At 45.2% G+C, this 22,808-nt stretch overlaps 1 protein-coding gene across 2 annotated transcripts in view; it reads left to right on the top strand.

Annotated features, from left to right (window-relative positions):
* FAM124A (family with sequence similarity 124 member A) overlaps positions 1–22,808 on the top strand; it is a 57,351-nt gene that overhangs the window by 18,272 nt on the left and 16,271 nt on the right. The window contains exons 3-4 of one of the 2 annotated variants that reach the window (XM_035297709.3): positions 4,793–4,888; positions 10,079–10,812. In XM_035297709.3, coding sequence (XP_035153600.3) covers positions 4,793–4,888; positions 10,079–10,812 — 830 coding nt within the window. The remainder of the gene's footprint in view (positions 1–4,792; positions 4,889–10,078; positions 10,813–22,808) is intronic. The other variant, XM_035297705.3, reaches the window with a different exon arrangement.

The raw sequence follows: 22,808 nt of genomic DNA, 5'->3' as shown, positions 1-22,808 counted from the left end.
AAACATGTAGAGCCACAGATAACCTGAACTCGGAAGCGGGAGGTCTCTCTCTGAGACAGTGTGATGATTGCCATCTGTTAGAGTCTAAGTTTCTGCTCTGCATTGAGAACTCCTATAAGAAACTCTATTACACTGAATATGAATTTTCAGTCAGCAACTAAGATGTAAAAGTAGTACTGCTTTATTTCTCTACAATTGAGCTGAACTTCATCTTGAGCTGCTGCCATCACCCCCTATGTGAAGACTCAGTGTTGCTCTTCCCGGGGATCCCCATGCCTACAGGGCTCAGCCCAGAGGAGGCTTGATCCATGATCCTTTCTCAGAACCCCTCTGGCATACACATTTTGGTCATGCTCTTTCCAGTCATCTTCCTCCCACCAGAAGCCCCAACTTGGCATCTGAGCTGGAAAAGCCGCCCTTGCAGCTTCACGTGTTCTTCTGCCTTCCGGTTCACAGTGTGAACCCTCTGCTCTAGGTTTTTAGCCTTTCCTGGCTCAGAAAGCCTTTTCTGTCTCCAAAGCCCAGCTCTTGCAATAGAGAGCCTTGCCCTTCAAGACCATTTCCTCCATTATGGGTTAAAACAAAAATTTAAGAAATTTGATTACTAAGTTTATCTGCTGCCATCCCCCTGAAGCAGTGAACAGCCTGGACTCTGTAGGTGGAGGGCCCCAAGGTGATAAAGAAAGCTGTGGGAAAGGAAAACTTGGCTATTATTTCTGCATTTCATTCTCTACATCATTTAGAAAGTTTCATCTCCCATTTGTATTTTGGTTACATTTGTCACGTGTGAAGGTCTTGGCTTCTCAGTTAGATTGTAAGCTGCACAAAGGCAAGGACGAGCTATGTCTCCTCCTATTTGCAGTCATTGGGGCCTTCAATGAGAGCGGGCACTTCAGCACTAAGCTCAGCTGAAGTATAAAGGAGAGCGCCCCGAATTGGGAGATGTTCATTTTCTTTCTAGACCCACCACTGATAAGTGGCCAGATCTCATCTGTAAAACTAGGGGGCTGGACTGACTGTCTTACCAATCCTTAATTTTCTAGTCATGTCCAGTAAGTTTGTTCTCCAAATGGGCCCAAGGTACACATTTTCTAAGGAGACTAGGAAACAAGGACTGGAGACTCGTCAGTATTATATTGAAATGTTCAAAACACTTCAATATTCCATTGAATTTTAGGCCAAAAAAAAATGAGTCCCCAGGCTCCATCCATTTCCTACATTGCTTGTTTGATCATGAGCAAAGCCAATGCTGGATTTCATCACTGCTGCGTCTGCTGCATTCAGGACGTGTTTTATAAGCACGTGTGCAGCGGCTTCTCTTAGAAGAGTTGCAACAGCTAATCACTGTTCATCTGATTTCTCAACATCCTGCCAGAATAAATCCCTTTTTAAAATAAATCTTCACTAATATAATTGTAAGGATTCCTCCCACGAGCTCTAGTGTAAGACTGAGAGGCCTGGAGCTTCCTGAAGCCCAAATCCTTGGGATAGGCTTAGGCTAACATCTTCCTCTTTTGTCGATTTTTGTTTGGTTCTTTTTGGTAGATTTCTTTCATTTCTTAATACAAGATAAATATTAATTCTGTTCCTCTTGTTTCCAAGCCCTGCTCTGTCATCTCTGGATCTCCAGTATTGTTGAGATCCTGACTTTCTCAGAACGACTTTGCTACAAATGAAAGTGACAAGCACATAATGTGGTATAGAGAGAATTGAAATTACTGAGAAGAAAGGACTCTGTGTAGAATGCTACAGTCTCTTCAGGCATTTGGAACTCTCGAATTTTTATGCAAGAGGAGTCTTAGTACATCATTAAGCATGGTATGTTGCTGTGTGTCAGACCTGTATTACCTTCTCATAAACTTTCAAAATCCTTGCAGTCCAAGGACTTACACACATATGCTAGATATGTTTAAGTGCTTCTAGCTGCAGTTATGCCTCCTCAGACTAATTACACATCAACCTCCTGGTCTTCTCTCAGAAGCTCTGTCAAACTGTGTCAGAATTTAAAGTGTCTCTGTCATTCTCTGGTTAGTATCCAGCTTTCGCTCCCCTCCCCACCCACTCCCTGCTTTTTCCTATCAGGAGAGTATGTTTCAGAATGAATGAAGCTTAGAAATGCATTTTAAGAAAGATGGATGCTCCATTTCCAAGTGGGGAAAAAAAGCAGGGTATCTAAAGTATCTGCCTTACTTTCTATATATTTTTTCCTTAATAGTGTCCTGGTTTTAGAATGAGCTCAGGAATATGCATTAGACATCCAGATCCCTGACATTGTTTCTGCAGCAAACAATAAAAAAAAAAAAAGAGGGCAGTCAAATAACTGTGACAGCGACAGCACCCTTCTTATAAAAGCATGAGAGGGCCTATAGACCAGAAAGATCCCTTATTGTACTCCTCTGCCAAATGAAAATAGAAGTTTTGGCTTAAACATTTCAGCCTATGGTCAACTCTGCAATTACAGGACAGTTCTGTGAATTCAGGCAGAGAAAGTTTATGAATGCAGTTTGGATGTCCATGTTAAAAATCCTATATGTCACTTCACTGCTACCACAGGTCACTATTTCCAACCCTGCATCTAATTTCACCTTCATTTTGGGGCTGGCACTGTGACCAGCCTCATTACTTTCAGAGCCCAGAATTGCAGGCCAACCAAAGGCCTTGTCAAAATTATAAAATTACTAAGAGTTAACAAAGTCTGGGGTTTTGTCTTAGACATTGATGGAGAAAGGGAGTTTCTTACACATTTTTAATTAGTTCGAAGTTTCAAAGAACTGGCTTCTAAAACTGAAAAAAAAGAAATGAAGGCAGGTTATTCATTACATTCTGGATGAATAGCATCTCCCAGGAAGGAATTTGGAGGCCCCTTTCTGAAGGCATTTGTTTCTGGCGTTCTGAGGAATGCCTCAATGTCCAGAGGCCGGCCCTCTGTGAGTTTTGTGTTCGTCGTCATGCAGAGCTTTTTCCTCCTGCTTTCAGATCTGATTTTTTTTTTAAGACGGAGTTTCACTCTTGTTGCCTAGGCTGGAGGGCATTGGCACCATCTCAGCTCACTGCAAGCTTCTGCCTCCCAGGTTCAAGTGATTCTCCTGCCTCAGCCTCCTGAGTAGCTTTGATTGCAGGCGCCTGCCACCACACCCAGCTAAATTTTTTGTATTTTTAGTAAAGATGGGGTTTCACCATGTTGGCCAGGCTGGTCTTGAACTCCTGACCTTGGGTGATCTGCCTGCCTCTGCCTCCCAAGGTGCTGGAATTACAGGCATGAGCCACCGTGCCCGGCCAAGATCTGGTCTTTATTCAGTGTCAACCTGTGTTCTGGACTGTCTTTATTGTGTGTGTGAGATTTACCGTCTCACCTGAGTTTTGTGCCACTGGATCACGTGGATCTGGTTGGCAGAACAGTATCCCAGCCCCCAAGCTACTCAGTGCCACAGAGGGTGGCTTTAGAAATGCAAATAAGGAGTTTATTCAACCTTATGCAGGTCTCAAGCCAGGCTCCATGGCCAGATTCCTAAACAAAACAGCCTGAACAGCTGGAGGTGCCCTTGTTCACAGTCTGTTGGCCTCATGGGGAATTACTGGGCACTAGGGTGTTGGCAGTAGTTTTGGCACTGGAATGGGGCACAGCCGTTTATTCGGTTGATGGTAAGCGGTTACAGCCGCTGCCTTGGAAACCACATTGAACATGTGTGCGTTGAGTGAAGTGTCTGTCTATAGGACTTAGCTCCCCAGCTTTGTCTTCTATATTTGTTTATTGTCTGTCTCCCTCACTAGATTATCAGCTCTCTGAAGGCAGAGACTGTTTTATTCACCACTGTATCCTCTAGTGCCTGGCACATGGTGGGTACTCAGTAAACATTCCTTAATTAAATGATGTAACTCCATTGCAAATTGCCAGTGACAAGTTGTGTCTAAAGTGGCAATCATATTAATTGTGGCCCAAAATTCTAGAATGGGGTAATGAGCTTGTCATATCCTGAGACTTGTTCAGGAAGTTCTTTGTAATGAAAGATACCTTCAACTAGACATGCCTGCTGTTGGGGAGTGGGTGCTCTGGGGACACACCAGTTGGCCAGTTCTGGGAGAAGGGCTTGTCTGACACGCACCAGCCAGCAAGAGGCAGTGCAGGCAAGGCTTATCTGAAGCCCAAGACTGCAGAGTGTGGTAGACTAAGAGTCAGAACTCTATGTCTGCAGGGCCCTGGCACAGGCAGCACTGAGGTAGTCCAACACCTGGAAGTCTGTCAACAGGCAGGATTTCCATCTCCTGCCCTCTTCTCCTGAAGACTCCAGCTGAGGATGCCCACCTAGGTGAAATGGCCAGCCCATTCACAGCAGGCTCTCCCACCTAAGGTAGGTGAAGGAGCTAAGCCATGATTTCAGAGCCCCAGCCAATTTAGGGCAAAAAATAAAATAAAACACTAACACAGTGATTCCAAGTGAAGTGGTATCATTCATCTGGGATAATACCTGAGGTCTGTCATCTCATGCCAAGAAAATCAAGGTTGTGGACACACAGGGAGTGAGATTAAGAGTAGAGCTTTAATACGCGGGAGAAAGAGAAAGGCTATCTCCTGCAGAGAGAGGGCTCCGGAGCTGGTTTCCAGTCTGCGGCAAAATGCAAGGGGTTTTATAAATGAGCTTGAGGAGGTGGTGTCTGATTTACATAGGGCACAAAGTGGTCAGACCAGGTGTGCCACTTTCATCATGTGTAAAAAACTGGTTAGGACTCGGTGTGCCATTTGCATAGCATGCGAAAATCTGGCCACCCCCCACTTTAATCTTTTATTGTGCAGATGGTTCTCTGCCATGTTGCCTGTTCCTTTACTGTACACGTGGTGACAAAGAAAAGGGAAGAGGGAGCCTCCATGTTGAGCATACCTGGCCCTCAAGTAGCCCTTTTCTATTGGCACAGCTGCTGACATTCATCCGTGCAAGCTTCCAGCTTGCTATGCCTACAGCTCGAATTTTCAGGCTGCTCTTTGTTAGAAAATAAATTTGGGGGCTGCTTTTTTGTTAAAAGCAAAATTCTGGCAAGGGCTCTTTTCACTCACTATCTGCCTAAATAATTTCTATCTCCTGTATCACAAGGACTGTGGTCTTGAGAAGTGAGAGGATGTACTCGCGAGGAGTACAGAACTGGGGTTCAGACAGCTCTTGCTGTTCTCCAGCCAAGTGGTCTTGAGCAGGTCAGCTAGCGTTTCATCTGCAAAATGGGGAGCATGCTCCTCTATCATCACATTTAAAGATTAAATGAGATAGTATACATAAAGCTTACAGGACAATGTCTGGCAAATAATAAGAGCATAATAAATGTTTGCTATTGTATAAATTTTCTGTTAAATTTAAATTGCCAAAAACAGGATACACAGGAGAGGTAAAATGTTAGAAAATATATGTAGAACAAATGCCCAGGCTAATACTACACCTTCTGGATCACAAAAGGCTGGAGCTTGTACACTGCTTTCTTTAACACGGTTTTCATTTTATGTTGTCAAAGGAAAGCCTAATTGTCTATAATCACATGAAAAAGAATCTTCCTTCTCCTTAGAGAAACACAAACTAATTTGAAAGCCTCGTTAACGCTGTGCGAGCAGCTCCCATCCTCCCACCAGCCTTGGGGCAGTCTGTGCCACTGGTCTGTTTGGTTCTGGTCTGTGTTTTACCCTAATTCAACAGGTGCTCACTGAGGTCCTTTGAGAAGACATGTAATAGATATGATAAAGGCAGAGCACATCCCACAGTCATGTCGTCTCTGCTTCTCCAGGGAGGCATAGAGGCTTTTCGTGGCAATTAATTATTCACATTTTCTGTCCTTCCCCTCAAATACTTGGTTTCCTATCCAGCTCCACAGAGGCATATTTCTCTTGGGAGTGTGTAACTCTAACACCTGATGACAGCTTGAAGCTGCGTTCTGTGTTCTTTACTGTGTGTTTTTGGGTCATGTGCAGCAGGTACATGCTAGCAATGGCCAGAGTATGCTAATGCCACCGCTCATTCTCCTTAGAGAGAACCACTTACATATCCCTGGTTCACCCACTGCAGAGGGGGCTCTGGGGGTCGGGTCTTCGTCTTCCTGGCTTGCCTGCCAGGAAGTCTTGGCTGCCTCCCAAGCTGCCAGGCGAGCTGGTATTTGGTGGAATGCCTTTCAGCCCACGCCCCTGCTCTGAGGCCGGGCATCTTGCCCTTCTGCAGAGCTGTAAACATTCACTCATCCATGCAGACTTCAGCGTGGTCTTTGTTACTGCTCTCAGGGAAACCTTTGTGTAACTGATAGAGATGGCACAGGGCTGAGTGCCCTGACAACTCTGCTAGGGAGTCACAGAAGCCACCTTCTCCTGGGCCTCTTCACACCCAAGCCTCTTACACTGCACTGCAGGCTTTCCTGGGTCACTGTTTTGCATTCATTTCACTCATGCACCCACCTGTGCTGGCCTGAGTTGCCCTCAAGGGCACTGCTGAGATGTGAAGACTGGCGCATATGCCAACAGGGAGGGTAGTTTCTAGCTTATTCTTCCTCCAAGACCTGGGGCCAGAGGAAAGAAATGTCAGTGGGTATCCAAGAAATGAAGCTGTTGGCTGGTGGCTGGGAGTGAAGCCAGTCAGAATGAGGTGGGAGAGCCATGCAGTGGGGTCAAGCGGGAGCCACTGTGGCCAAGCACGGATGGAGAATGGCAGCTGGCCACTCTGCTATGAAACAGATACAGTGGAGAGGCGAGTACACTTCTCTGCAGAGCCTAGGCTGATGGCACACACAGACCTCGGATGCTGGAGTTAGTGCTCATACTCTGTGTAAACTTGGCAGGCAACTTCACCTCCTGTGCCTCAATTTCCTGCTCACTAAAATGGGAAAATTATAGCACCTCCCCCTTCCACAGTGCTTGTAAGGATTAAATAAGTTCATATATGTGGAATATGGAGAAAGCACCCATGTTAGCTAACATGTCACCCTGTGTACCTCACCACATGCACAGCTGGGGGTGGGATCAGGACATTGCCTGGTGGCCCTGACACTTCTTTACCCAGATGCTCCTTTACTTCACATGGCTTTTTCCTCCCTCGTTGAAGTCATCTGCAATTTCTTCAGGTAAAATTCTTGATCCCCAGACTGTTCAAAGCTTTTCTGTCCTTTTCCATTTGCTTGGAGCATTCACTGATGTTTAGCAGGGTCGCATTCTCCACTGTCAGGAGTTCAAGGCAGCAGAGAAAAGTGAAATCCTTTTAGGTGATGTGGTATTTTCTCCTAATTTTACTGGAGTCACTGACTGGCAGAAAATTTCATTGCAGCTTCACTACTTTTGCTTCAACTGTACTTCTGCAGATAGCATTGTGACTGTTCAAACAGAAAGAAGCCAGGCAGGCAGAAAGGGCAAGCAAAGCAAAGGGCCAGAGTCATCTCTGAATTCTGGTGGTTTTCCTAGCCATCATGATGAATTTCATGATGGATACAGAGTAGGATAAGGATCCAGGGCCACGAATGTGACCACCTCCACTGCCAAGTCCTTGTCATCTCCTGCCTGGATCTTCACTAGTCTTCCAACTCCTTATTTTGCCTATAGCCAACTTCCCTCCAACTTGATCCCAACACCTCTGCGCAAAACCTTCCTGTGCCCCTTATCAACTACTGAATTGAGCTGAGGCCCCATACAGCTTGGTTCTAAACTTACCATTTTTTTCCAGGTGCATCTGTTGCCATGTCTCGGAATTACTGACCATCCCCTTCCAAACATGCTTCTTTTTTGCACAATTCTGTACCTTCGTAAACACTCTTCCTAATCCCCTGAGCATTTGAGGGCAATCGTGAGTGAGAGGCCCTTTACCCTTCAAGACCCAGTTCATATGGTGCCTCTTCCAGGAAGCCTTCTCAGGAGCCTTCCTTCGTCATGTGTAATGAGTTGGAATTGCTTTATGCTCACAGTTCGCTCATACAGATTTGGGAATACATGCTCAGCCTGTGGGAAGGAAAGAGAGGGAAGACAATTTAAAGGATTTCACTTACCATTCCACTCCACGATTGCAGAGCTGAAACTTGACTCTCTTCTTACCTTAGTCATCCTTAAGTTCCAGAAGCCTCTCACGTTCCCAAAAGCCTCTTGCAGAGTGAAGGACGTTTGATGAATAAGGGTCTTGTGTTTAAAGAAACAGACTATTCTCTTACACATGGCCCTGCAGCAGGATGATTATTTTATCTAGTATTCAACTAAAGAAACATCTATCTGGCCATCTTGTCTTGTTACAAGTTAGTGGTTTATTGGAAATTCAGGAGACTGTCAGTGTTAATAGTGATACATCTTTAACACAGTGTTAATGTGATAAATGACCTTTTCTTCACAGAGACTCTGGCCCCTACCCCAAGTTATTATTCCATTGTGTTCCTTTTAGGCATATATCAGATTTAATTTTAATTTTTGATTTTTGTGTTTCCCAACTAAATCATGAAGTTCTCATCTTATGGGCTTATGGGTCTTCAGAGGACTGCTGCCTGTGGTTGTGCAGGTTGTGCACTGCACAATTCTCAGGAAGCATATCATGCCAGAGTATATGCAAATGTACTCCCATAGTGCTTGGGTGTACATAATTAGTGCCAGATTCCTTGTCTCCCCAGTGCATGGTACAAACTGATTGCTTAACAGATGTGCAAATAATGTGTGAATGAGAGAGAGGACAACAAGCTGGACTGTTTTCAAGTGAGACACCTAATAGAGTTGAAATGAAAATTCAGACAGGTTTTGAGCTGATGAAATTAAAACCATGTTATTGCAGCTGCACATGGTGAAATGGACTTGTAAGCCCGCTTGAAATGTCTACCTTCCACAAAAAACAGTTACTTTTCATCCTGTGACTTGACCAAGGTTATGATTCCAAAAATCACACTACATTGATAGAACACAATTGGCCACATGATTACTCTATGCCTGACACCCCTAGTGGACACTGTGAGGCAAGTGTGTAAAGACAGATCTAGATTCTAGGTGACTGTAGCCCCCTAAATCACAACTGGCCTAAAGATGTCTCAGTTCCATTAAATGAGACCTAAAACAGACACATGCAAATAGAACCATCTTTTTAAAGAGCAAGTTTTATCAGGTATAGTTACATGATTTGGAAATATGCCAAGTGTGGCCAAAACACTGTCACCCCCTGAGAAAGTGTTGCCAAGTTAAACAGTCAACTTCACGTTTGGAATTCAATACTTTCAGGTGTTCTGCCAGAGAACACAGGGAGGGTGTAACCGACCCATTCAAGATGTGTGGGCTTCTGGGTGGATGTGGCCCAGCAAGGGGCACAAAAGGCAGCCTTTCATGGGCAGTCATGGTCTCACCCTGCTTTCCTTCCACCCTAACCTCAGCCCCAGTAAGCTCCAACAGCAAGAACACTGTGCTTGGCTCCAGGGGTCATCCTTCCCTGTGTCTCCAGCAGCAAGATGATCATGGCCAGGCCCCCACAATAGAGGGCACTGTGGGCAGGACTCATCACCAGCCAGAGTATCACCTGTCCATAGAGTAAGCCCCAGGGGGCAAGCACAGGTCTCTCCTGTCCTCCATCATTCACCTTGTGCCTCACTCCCTGTAAGGCAGTTAGGAAGGAGCCCATGAGCGTGTGTTAACAAAATAAACAAACGAAATAAGCAAACCAGAGGAATGTGTTGGTGTAGGGAACATGAATGGGGTAAGGCCCTGCAGTTATTTCAGGAAATTCTAAATGGTGTCCACAAGATGCTATGGCATCTTCTCTAATGGGCCTGCTAGTCCAAGTCACTAGACTTGACTTTTTATATGTCCAATATGTAAATATAAAGTCACATGTTCCCTATACCACTCAACCTGATGAAATACAGCAACAAGGTTCTCCTCCCCTCTCCAGCTTGGAGACTATTCAGGTAGCAATAGTCCTTTCCTCTTTGGCTGCTAGGGTGTTGGCATAGTAGTTTTTACAGGTAAACTTGGAATCAGAAAATCCCACGTCTTGGAGTCAATTCAGTTGAATTTGACTTCTCTGTCAAGCCTGTACATGTCATCACTGAACACTTTAATGAAATAATCATAATTGTATTCATTCATTCATTTTCCGTGTGCCCCCAGGTGAGCTTTCCGTGGAAGAGGCGCAGGACCCTTTCCTGGTCAGCATCCACATAATCGCAGACCCAGGGGAGTCCCAGCCCCTGCAGGAGGCCATCGACAAGGTCTTGGCGTGGATCCACCCGGACCTCCCGCTGTTCCGAGTGTCCGAGAGGCGGGCCTGCCGGCGGCGGCGAAAGCCCCCCAAGGGCTCACAGCCAGCGCTGGCCGTGGTGCTGTTCCTGCAGGAGGAGTACGGCGAGGAGCAGATCCTGCAGTTACACCGGACGCTGCAGCAGCCGCCCTGGCGCCACCACCACACGGAGCGCGTGCACGGCCGGTTCCTGCCCTACCTGCCCTGCAGCCAAGACTTCTTCACGCTGGCCCCTGGGACGCCACTGTGGGCCATCCGGCCGGTGCACTACGGCAAGGAAATCGTGCGCTTCACGGTCTACTGTCGCCACGACAACTACACCGACAGCCTCAGGTTCTACGAGCTGATTCTCCGGAGGAGCCCCAGCCAGAAGAAAGTGGACTTCTGCATCTTCCCTATTTTCTCCAATCTGGATGTGGACATCCAGTTCTCCCTGAAAAGACTGCCCTGTGACCAGAGCCCGGTGCCCACCGACTCGTCCGTGCTGGAGTTCCGAGTGAGGGACATCGGTGAGCTCGTGCCTCTCCTGCCCAACCCTTGCAGCCCCATTAGCGAGGGACGCTGGCAGACGGAGGACCACGATGGGAACAAGATCCTCCTGCAGGTACTGGGGGGATGCCTGTCTGTCTGTTTAGGGGACCAGAGAAACAAGTCAGTTAGCTCTGCCTCAAACCCTATAGTACCAGTCACAGAGCAATGAACAAGGAAACAGAGATCAGTGACCCTCTGCCCAGCTCCTAGGCCAAGTCAAAGTGGCCATACTGGACCTCAACAAAAGAGGGGGCACGAAAGACTCTCCCCATTGGTTCTTTTCATTTCACTGTCAGCAAACATGCTCCCAATTTTTCCAGGTGCCCCTCTATCATTCCCTATTGAGCATCCACTAAACACCCATGGCTCCTGGGGATTTCAAATGAGCTTATAAGTGAGGGAATTTGCTATTAAAGATTCCTGAACATATGCCCATGCACTTAGACTGTTTTTACACTGGATTCTTCCCTCCCACCAAGGAACTTCAGGAAAGCCCATCTATCTGGAAATGTTAAAATATATATTGATCTTCATAGAGGAGATAGCTGTTCTCTTCCTTCGGGTGCCTCCCCCTCCTTCTACTCTTGCACCCTTCTGCTGGGCAGCAGGTTGTTGAAATCTTGTGATCCCTTGGAAAATTATGCCCTCTTAAACATTTTTGGGAGTAAGTACTGCCTTGGGAGCTTCTGGTTTCACTCAGCTTGGAGGGGGTGAGTGAATGCATTTTAAGGACAGTAGGCGCCCTAGTCCTTCCACGGTGAACTCTTTAGCTGCATTATCAGCCTCCTTTCTCCTCTCATCCTTTCAGTGGCTGTCCCAGACTCATTAGATATAATTAGTTATACTCAATTCAAAATTCAGCATGTATATTACAGAACATCCGACATCTGGTCCTACATGATAAATGCTTTCCAGACCCAATCTTTCTTGATTTAACAAGTAAATCAGTTCCAGGAGTACAGGGCTTCATTTTTCTGAAAAGCATCTACCCCTGATTTCTCAGTTTTCACATTTGGCTACCCTAAAAGAGAAAGTTGATAGTGAACTGGGGACATTGCCTTAAGAGGCACAGATTGTGGTTACTTGAATCACAGGTAAAGTTTCATCATTTTTGTTGGTTTTGGCTTTAAGCACCAGAACTGTAATCCACATATCATGAAATGAAGTCAGAATTTGGCACATGTCAGATAACTGGTTCAGACTACAGCCAGGCCTCATTTCTCATAAGAAAGGTCACCTTGAGATCTTATTTATAGGAACTAGATAATTTTCAGACTTCCATTTGAACTATGCAGATAAGGAACTTTTATTATTCAATAAGCTGGATGCTAGTGTTTACGCTATAATCCCTTTTGAAATGTGAGAAAAATTGTCTTGTGTTTGAAGAATGCCAAATCTTTATGCAAAATATAATACAGTCACACCAAATGAAAGTTAATGAAATGCAAAGGATATTGTTTATACTAAAAGACCAAAAAGAATGTGACTGTTTCTGAAGTGACTTCTTTCTTTTTGCAGTAATTAGAGCACTTTTTCCCCTGATCCTTCTAATAAGATAAATAAGAAAATGCAGTATGAAAACTTGGCCTGGGTTCTGCTCAAAGGAACCATGGAAAGAATATTTCAAAGAAGATGCACACATTTAAATTGATAAAATCTATACAGGTGCAGGCTTTTGAAGTTAGAGCAACAGAGTGTGAAAGAGTAGAAAAAAGATCTGTATCTTGGGACTCAGGAATGCAGCCTTTGTTCAAATAGTAATATTGAGGAATTAATGTGGGCAGAAAGGATGCATGACCTCCTCTCCCAGGATTCCTGGTAATGGCCATTCAAGCAGGTTCCTGTTCAGCTGCCTCAGTGCAGATACCTAGCATGAGATCCACACCTGCCCATCTCTGTAAGTTACTTTCCAGAGTAAAAATTTGTATTTCAGTCTTCAGTGAAATTAAGGTAGTTAGGTCTTGGTGGGAGGAACAGTTGAGTGTGAACCTTTTTATCCACATTCTCTTTAGCAGTGTGTCTTCCCTGAGTGCCATTTTGAACTGTAATGCTTAAGATAATTTTTTTTGAATGAAGCTATATATTGAAGAAAATCTCAATTGGGTAGTTTTTAGTTGCTTTCTTAAAACATAGGTTTTTTTTTTTTTTTCTCAGAAAGATTGCATTTATTTCCTCATCCTACCCTACTGATATAACATTCCATATTTCAGGGCTTTCTCCTCCCATTTTAATTCCTCCAGAGAAAAAAAGTTGAGATTTTTTTTTTCCTTTTTATGGGCTCTATTCAGCCCGTCATAAGACTTTGGAAATGTTTTTTACAAGATTGGATAAAATGGAAAGGAAGCTGTTCTCTTCCTGAAATGTATCTTCTCTTCATTCTTGGCATTGCCTGATTCATGGTGGGAGGGCAGGGAGGCAGGTGGGGAGTTACTAGCATCATGAGTTACCCAGGAGTCCTCTGGAAAATGCAGAGGGGGCATGAAGACTCTTCCCATTGGTTCTTTTCATTTTACTGTCAGCAGACATGCTCCCAGTTCTTCCCGGTGCCCCCGGAAGAATTTTGTAGAAATTTGCACTGATGCCTGCTGATACTAAACTATGGCTTTCTGGAGTCAAGAACTGTTTCATACGTCTTTCCGGATCCCCCATAAAACTGAACTGCCATTCTGCTTTGAACACAGTCGCTTCTCCTTATATGTTTTTGTTTACTTTATATTAAAGAATATTAATTATGTATATACCAAAAAGTTTACATAGTAAACATACAGCTCAGTGAATTTTCACAAAATTAACATTTGTGTAAGCAGCACACAGATGGAAAAACAGAACAAAGACAGAAACCGAAGAAAAGATTCTTCCTCCCCCGCCCTGGGACCCCTCCTCTTAAATGAACATTTTAATTATTCTCTATTACATGAAAGGGGAGGGAGAAGAAATTTCTAGTCCAAAAACATTGGACATATGGCTATGTTATCCTTTTTTTAATATTTATGAGTGGATCTCACATTTAAAAAACTGTATTTCAGATGGCTGGCAAACATATATACCATGAAAGAAAATTAATGAAAACAATTAGATACAAAGAGATTTCAAGAAGGTGGCAAATATTGATAGAAAAATAAGATAAACCAAGTGTGGCATCCCAAATGCGTGTCATTTCCTATATACTTTCTAACCTATACCATTCAATGGTAGCCACTAGCTACATAGTTAACGTGGCCATTAAAATGTAAATGTAAATGTTATTCCTCATTTGCAATATACACATGTGGCTGGTAGCTACTGTACTGGACAGCACTGCTGCAAAATTTCCCTCATCACAGAAAGTTCTATCGGCCAGCACTCTTCCAGAAATAAGCCCCAACGTTGACTTTGAGTTCTTGTAGCAGCAAAAGCAAAATGGAAAATCAATGATATTATTCAGAGCTCAGGAAGGAAAAATCAGCTATGCTTTAGATGCACAAGTAGTCCCAGTTCAGAGCCCTGGAAGCAAAAGCCCCCCCCCCCCCCGCCCCCAGCATCTCACAGGCTCAGTGCTGTCAACAACCTGTGCTCAGAACACAGCAGGGGACTCCCGAGGCAGCCTTCCACTATCCTCCTGCCTCTCCCCTCATCTGCCCGTGACCCTGCGTCACTTGGGGTCCTTCAGAACATAGGGCGTCTCCCACACTTGCCTCCCCTTGATTCCCTCCCCACATAAACACATGCTGGCCACCTCATCCCTGTGGGTCTCCCCTCAGGGTCCCCTCATGAGTGAGGCCTCCCCAGAGGGTCACGGAGATCTGTGGGAAGAATGGCCACAGTGAAACACAGTTGCCCCTCTCATTCTCAGGCAGACACCCCAGCTCATCCGCCTCACCTCACTGTGTTCCGTCACGTAGCACTGTCATGCTGCCCACATCAACAGGCTTGGCCACCTTCCCACCAGGGACAAGCACCTTGAGGGCAGGGTCTCGATCTTTTGGGCCCACTGCCGTCACCTTAGCGCCTCTAACAGTGTCTGGCATGTGTTAGACACCCAGTGTTTGGGGAATGAATAAAAGGAAAGAGAGGGAAGGTGGTGAGGATGGCGACCTTGGGCTGGTGGGGGTGTGTGCGGAGGCTGAGGAAGCAGTGGAGAGCCCTGGCAGAGGGGTTGGTTGAGAGGCAGTTCCTGGGTGTGTGCAGAGTGAGGAGGACCCTGCAACAGGACACAGAGGAGGGAGAAGGCTGTGTCAGGAGGTGTCGGGAAGAGGGCTCCTGGGGCCATGGTGTCTGCTGGCTGGCTGTGAGGAAACTCCAGCCGCTGAAAGCAGGGACAGAGAGTAAAGCAGGCTGTGAAGTGGCCATCCTGTACCATGTCTCTGCCCCTCATGCCAAGCCTGAGGCCTGTGGGCCAGCTTCCCTTCCACACAAAAAATAGTGGCTGTGCTGATGGAGTCGTCCTTCCCCAGGTCAGCCATGTGGCTTCGAGAGAGGATCCCTTCTCCTGGGGAGGGCTCAGCCAGTGTCTCTGGGAGGCCAGAGACACACACTGCCATGGTCCACCCTCCTAGCATGACACCTCTTCTTGCTTCCAGAATAGGGGACAGATTTACCCCAGTTGGTCTTGCCTGGGAATGAGCTCATGCAGGAAATAATTTACCCAAGAAATAACGATGTGATAACTAATATTAATTGCATGCTTAGTAGGTTCCACGCTTTGGGCTAAGTGCAGTCTAATATCTTACTTAACCCCCAGCATTTCTATGAGCCAGAGACCATTCTTATCTCCGTTTTGCAGATGCACATACTGATATTTAGGTCAGAAAACTGCCTGCTTCCCAATACTACACACGCTAAGTGGTGGTGGGGCTGGAGTGGATGGAGGCACAGCAAACTCATGAACCCAGTAAGGACCTGGCATTTCCAGTGCTGGTGTCATCTCCAACTTTAGCAGGTATAAACCTGGAGGGCTTGTCAAAAAGACTTTTGGACTCCGTCTCCAGAGGGTCTGGTTCAGCAGATGTGGGCTGGGGCTGAGGTTCTGCCTCTCTGACCAGCTCCAGGAATTGGCCAGTAGCACCCTCCTAGACACATTTGCCAGGCACAGCGTGCTCTAAGGCAGGATAGCCCAGCTGCTGCTTCAGGTTTGAGTACCACCATCTAAGACATGCCACTTTTTAAAGTATTTGTAGTGTTCATTAATAACAGGCTCAGTAAGACCATCAAGAATACAAGTCTCAAGAGGTGTCTGGAGAGTGAACAAACCTTCCTCAAACTGGTTTATCCCATTAGCACCTGACATCTGACACACAGCAGCTACTCAGGAAGCATTAGCTTGCCTTATTTCTCCCGCTTGAGCTCTGGTATTCTCTGGGCAGGGGTGCAGTGAACCAAGGGGCAGGAGATCCACTTGGGGCAGGTAGACACCTGCAAACAGCAGGCTGTGGGGCACAGGGCTAGTGTAGAGGGTCCCCGGACCTGGAGAACTGATACTAATATGCCTGCCACAGGCTTGCCCCTAGGCCAAGACTCTGAAGGAAATCGCTCTTTCAGTCAACTCCATTGCCTGCACAGGGTCATTCCATCTGTGCTGGCTACCCGGGGTGCTGAAAGTCACCCCAGAAAATTCATTTCTCAGAGCATCATCTGGGTTGGATATTACTGCAGCAGGTGTGACATCATCGCCTTTCAGCCCTGAGAGGAAGAATCATTTTCTTTTAGGAAAGAAAAAAGAAATGAACTATGATTACAGGCAGATCTTTGAGGCAGACGAAGGAAAGTGAGGAGTTTCAAGCGATTTTTTTCTGCTCTCAGTCTTGGACCAGCTTTCCCTCTTGGCCTTCCTTTCTCACTTAGCTTATTTAGTTTGGTCTGTTCAGGGTTCTGTTTCCTAAGGGAGGTTTGGTAGTAGATCTGGAAGAAAGTGCTGCTGTTTCTGCATGTAGCAAGTGGTGCCCCCAGGCAGGGCCCATCCCCTGGGACACAAGGCTGCAAGCCAACCGCACTGCCTGTGAGTAACCACACCAAAAATGGCCAGTCCAGCACTTCCAGGAGCTGTTCAGGTCAGCAAACTCTTTGAACAACTCTTTTCAGCCAGGGACGCTACTGGAGGGGGACAAAGATGAACCAGAGGGTCTCTGTGCCCCAAGTTAACTGCTGGTTCCAATTGTTCTGTGGCATGACACATGGGAGCCATGACACAGGGAAATTGGGTGTGGCTTTGGAAAACAGGAAGGCACAGCCAATACCTGCTGGGAGGCACAGTTGAAGTCCAGGCTCTGGATCTCACAAAGCAGAGATCAAATCCTGCTTGCCCTGCAACCTGCCAGCTTTGTCAGGTTGTCCTGTTCTGCAAACACCAGACCAAAAACCTACTTTAATTTCCCTCCACATTAGAAGTTATTTTTTGTTAGCTTCTATTTATCCTTCTTTTGATGTTTTCATACGTTTAATTATAATTTTATTAGATAGTAATCAAAGCAAATTACCCCAAAAATGTTTTGGAAGTTACGCAATATTTTAAAAAGTCACTCATGGTAGTGCCACCATCACAGCATTTTGGTAAATTTCCATCCACATCATTTTTGTTATGTGAGCTACGTATGTCCATTTTTTTCTTTAAAAATTACTTTTCTTTTTCTTCCTCACTTATCCCCAAAAATGTAGGAAAAAGCCCTTTTCCTAAATGTGCTTGAGACCTTTGGGTTAGTTGTCTCTTTTCTGCTGCCAACCTCTTTCCCATTCAAATGGAAGGTCAAATATTACGTTCACTTTAAGGAACTTTCCTCTTGGTTCTTGGCTTCATGCTGAGAGAGTGAGCCCCTGGGCCCCTGGGACTTTACGTGAAGGGAATCCCTGCTTTGCTACCAAAGAATCTAGGTTCTACTAGTTATGATTTTTGTCATCTCAAAGAAGTCACTTTCTTCCCAAGTGGTCTTGTATGAGAATCCAGTTGATATTTACCCAGGCAGCTATCTCAGCACCTGCTCACAGCAGGCTCTCAGTAAACTTTAAAAAGTTGGTGCCACATGAGCAGCATCGACTGGCCTCAGATGTTTGCAAGCACCCACCCAGGCCACGGGGTCAGGCAGAGGGCTCCTGGGCCCACTGTAACCCCTGCTGGGTCAATGTAGCTCGCAGGTTGCCGGCCCTTAGTGAGAAGCCACAGCCTTTCCCACTGGGAGGCTTCTTGCTCTGACATCTCCCTGTGGTGTGCCGACCAAGGGTGGGGAGGGAGACACATTGGCCCTAAAGGGAGGTGGTAAGAAGTGAAGACCTCCAGATCCACCCCACAAGGGGTTCCGTCCATCTGCTCCTGAAGAGCCCATGCTGGCCTGCCTGCCAGAATGCCAGCCCTGCCCCAGGAGACTAGGTGACTCTTACCCAGGCAGAGAGCCTGTTCTCTGTGTATTCCCTAGCATGGGATGGAAATATGGCCTGAATGGTCCTTCTTGGCCCCTTTGCCAAGCTTTCTGTCCCGCCAGACCTCACCACATCCCTGAAGAGGCCTCTTCTCCCCTGTGTCCTCACCCTTCCAGGGACAAGAGCATTGCAGAGCCCTGGCTGGAGAGTGATGGTATTAACAAGAGGTAACGCCCCACTTGCCTCTCAGGGGGACCCCCGCTTGGCCGAGTGAACCCTCTGCTACATGAGCTTCAGACTCAGTGATTTGTAAGCAGGTGGAAAACCTGACTAAAACAAGCACAGCCTCCTCCTGGGCACACGAAGCCCTCCAATCCCCTTTGGGAAGGAAGCAAGTCAACCATGTCCCTTTGCTGTGCTTCTGCTTATTGGAAATTTCCTATAATCCTGTTTAGTTTGAGTTTTACTTCTTCAGTACTTCTTAATGTCTGTATTTGGTATTTATAAACTATATGCTGGCATCTAAAAAAAGTTTGAGCAAGTATATACATAGCAGGATAGTTGTCTTAAGAGATCAGAAGGTAAATACAGCAAGGGCAGGAAAGGAATTGAGGATTAAATGCTCAGCTTCCTGGAAGCCAAATCAGAACGAAAAATGAAATTTTCATTATTTGACTAAAAAAAAAAATCCAGATCTGAAAACAAACTTTTCTAAATACTGAATCTCATTAGGTTTCTTTTAGGAGAATCATTCAAAATAACAGTACGTGGCCTTCTACTCTGACCTTTGGAAAGTGCATGAATGTTTTTATGTGACCAGGGACAAAGTCGAGAGTGGCTGATGCTTTAGCGGCTATACTCATCGGTGCCCCAGGCCAGCGCTGCTGACTTGCTTGCTCTGGAATGGTTTTCATGCCCATGACTGCTATTGTCCAACTTTGGAAGAGGAAATAAATTAGAATTGGCATTAAATAAAACATAGTGACTGGATGAGAGCAGCCACTTGGGTTGAACCCCCAAGGTGCCCCCTCTCCCCGCCATCTGTCCATGATCCCATTATCCTATGAGATTCCTCAGGACCTGACCCTTCACCTTCTATATCCTCAGAAACTCAAGCCGTGCCTGTCTGTCAGTCCCTCTGTATCAGTGCCTCCTCAGTAGCCTGTGCTTTGAGATATCTCTCAACTGAAACTTAAGAAAGCTTCAAAAATTACATATCCCTGCCAGATGCAGTGGCATACACCTGTAGTCCCAGTAACGTGGGAGGCTGAGGCAGGAGGATCACTTGCACCCAGGAGTTTCAGGCTGCAGTGCTCTATGATTGCATCTGTGAATAGCCACTGCACTCCAGCCTGGACAATACAGCAAGACTCTGTCTCTTTAAAAAAAAAAACAAAAAATTGCATACATTGTTTATCTTCCACAGCAGTGGCTTCCATTTATTTATAATTTGAGTTTTTACATTGTATGGGTTTATAATAGCTGTACATATTTTCAAAGTACTTGTGGTCACCTGATACACTCATTTAACCAAATCAGAGTGAGATGTCCATCACATTTATTAAGTATATATTTGCACCTGTCATGGTTCAGACATTGTGTATATATCATCTTCAAGCCTCGATGCTAAAAACCATTTATCCTGTTTTGTGTATTAGTAAAATAATGATCCAAAGACTGGTCTTTGTGCCAAGGTTTGCATTTGTATCCTGTCTTTTCCAAATGCTAGCTTTACAACCCTGGGCAAGTTACTTTCCCCTTCTGCCTCTATTTCTTCATCTGTAAAATGGGGATAATATGAGTAAGCCCCTCACAGGATGGCTGTGCCAGTCAGGGCACACTCAGAGGCTTAGGAATGATCTAGCCTAGGGAGAGCACACAGCTGGGGGAGCTGGTGGAGGAGACTCTTAGTGTTGGGGCTGAGATCTTCCCAGATCAGCTTGTCCCAAATGGGAAAGAAGGCTGGTGGAAAGTCGGGGAGATCAGGGATGTGCTGGAACCCATGCCTGTCTCTCACTTCCTCAACTTCTGTGACATGGTGACCTGAGGAGGAGCTGGTACCCTTTGCCATAGTCCTAAAACACACCAGCCCAGGACCAGATGAAGCTATAAATGGCAATCTGGTGAAAGCTGGAGGAGCTGCAGGCCTGGGAACACTGAGCCAGCTGACTGGGGACAGCCCTGCTGTAACCTTCAGAGCATGAAGAAATGGCCACTTGTGCATTTACACCTCATACCCAACCCTATACAATGCTACAGGGCAGGGACTTCTGGGTAGTTCCTGTGTGCCTAAGTCAACACAGTCAAGGCCACATTGTTATGGGATGAAAAGAGCAAAATATAGGGAAAGAATTTAGAATGGTAAATCCTGGCACACAGTAAGGACTATTAAGAATTAGCTGCTGCTGTTATAATCACCACCACCGCCACTGCCACCACCACCATCATCATCAGAGCACATAAACCATTAAGGATTCAAATGCTCAGAGGTGGCTCACCGTTAGCTGAATTTGTTGGCTGCCCAGAGCCTACCCAACATCAAGGGCCTCCTTTCAGACCACAAAAAAAAAAAAAAAAATCACCTTCCTGACAGATAGGAATTCAAGATGCTTGGTTGGCTGATGGAAACATGCGCCCATCTCAGTCACATGTGGGATTTATAGAAATCATTTTAGAAGATGCCACAAATTACTTTCAAGTGGCTCACCAAAAAACTATACAGATTATATTACATATTCTCATACATATATGTATACCTGTAGAGATGATAATATATATACATATGTCGATTTTAAAAATAAAATAAGTGGTAGGTATAGGGATGTTGTTTAACACTTGGATATTTGAAAGTTTTATAATAAACATTGGAGAAAAGTGCACACATTCTTGGCCATTTTTAGGGAATGGTTTTGGGGGGCGTTCACTAGTGGAGGCCACTAAATGAACATTGCCAGATTTTTTTTTAGAATATGTAGGAGCTATCGGCTAGGTAAAATATAAGACAAACACAGGGTCTCTATACTCCTAAAGTAAGTACCTACGTTGCACTTTTTTCCTTTTTTCTTTGTAAAATAAAATTGTACTTTTAATGTACATTGGTGACCAAGAATCCACTCGTCCAACCCCAAAGCCAAGTCAGTTAGCAGGGACTCAGTAATGCTCTGAAGATGGATCTGCAAGTGTTTGTTTATGGCAGAACGTGACAACTAGATTTTAGAAGGTGATGGGGCCCATTATGAGCCACAGAGACTGATGACTTGTCAGTAACAACACCGCAAGTTTATAGCAATTGTAAAAATGTCTGTAAGTAGAATGGAAGTGGCAAGGGCAGGAAGCTTGCGAATTATCCTGAAAGACAAGGCCACCTACTTGGGAAGGGGGCCTGCCTCCTGCATAGCCATGTTCCTTGGCCTCTGCTCACACAGAGCCCTCGGGTTTCCACCACGCACCACTGCCCTCGTAGTGACACTCAGGACTAAGTCCTGCCACAGCATCTGCTACTGTCATTAACCCTTGTGGCAGTTGTTGGCATCAACAAAGACCTGTTATCTTTAGGTCAGGAGGAATTTATGTCATGCCTAAATTTAACCAGTTGTCCATTCAGCCAATTTATTGGGTGCCTGCTCCGTGCCAGGCTCTGTGAGCTCAGAATACATCAGTAAACAACACAGAAGTCCCTGCCCTCGTGAAATTATATTCTAGCAGGGGCAGGCAGACAATAAACCATTGATGTAATAAAAATTATATAGTGTATCAAGAGAGCCAGTGGGGGGAAATGGGTTCAACCTCCTTTGTAAAATTTATAATAGGAGGCTGATTCTGTTTCTCAAATCACTGTTTATTAAACCTTCAAAGCCTAAGAATTTTTAGTTACTTGAGTCAAGCACTTATTGTCCTCACACATGCTAAGATTCACTAGTAATCCAAACCAAAAACTTCTGGAAGCATGTAGATAAACCTTCTGTGGAAGAAATGACCAGATTTATTTTCAAATGTTTTCCCTTGCTTTTACATTACATATTATACAAAATATACAAAGGAATTAAAAGTCTTTTGAATGTATGTCATTTTAGTCTGATCCTAGTATACTGCTTATCTGAAATACTTGTAGGAAATTGCAGATAGATTTTTCTGGACCTCAAGAGATAATAATAATGTCCTGAAATTGAGAAGCAAAGGAAATGCCTGAACTGTGAGACTGAAGTCACACCTCAATCTTTAGGCTACTGCTATCGGCTCATTTCCTATACATTTCCAAGAAATTAAGTTTTATACATTTCTTGTCACATAGCTTTCATGTAAATAAGATTTTTTCTAAAAGTGTTCTCTTTTTCTGATTCTTTTTGAACAATGTAAATGAGAAATGTAATCTAGCTGTTTTAAGAGAAACAGCTATTCCTGAACCACCTAAGCAATGATCTGAGTATAACGGTTAAGCTACCCTTCTATTAATGTTCAGCACTGGTCAGCTCCATATTGTGGCCAACTAAAATGTTCCCTTTCCAGTACTCCTTTACTGAGAGCCTCCTACCCCATTCACACATAAGTGCCCTGTTAGAACAACCCAGTCCCGCCTCACTAGCTGCAGTCAGTGGATCAATATGTCCCGAGGAACTGGGGATTGGAATTGGGAAAGAAAAGTTGGCTCTTCCATGTAACGCTTGGGGAGTCGTCAGCAGCTGTGTTTTCCACCAGGGACAGAAAGGCATTCTGCTTGAGAGGAAGGCTGCTGACCTGCAGAGG

Source organism: Callithrix jacchus, chromosome 1, assembly GCF_049354715.1.
Source record: "Callithrix jacchus isolate 240 chromosome 1, calJac240_pri, whole genome shotgun sequence".
In the NCBI taxonomy this organism is placed as follows: domain Eukaryota; kingdom Metazoa; phylum Chordata; class Mammalia; order Primates; family Cebidae; genus Callithrix; species Callithrix jacchus.
The sequence above is the reverse complement of the archived record's forward strand: the minus strand, read 5'-3'. Positions and strand labels throughout refer to the sequence as shown.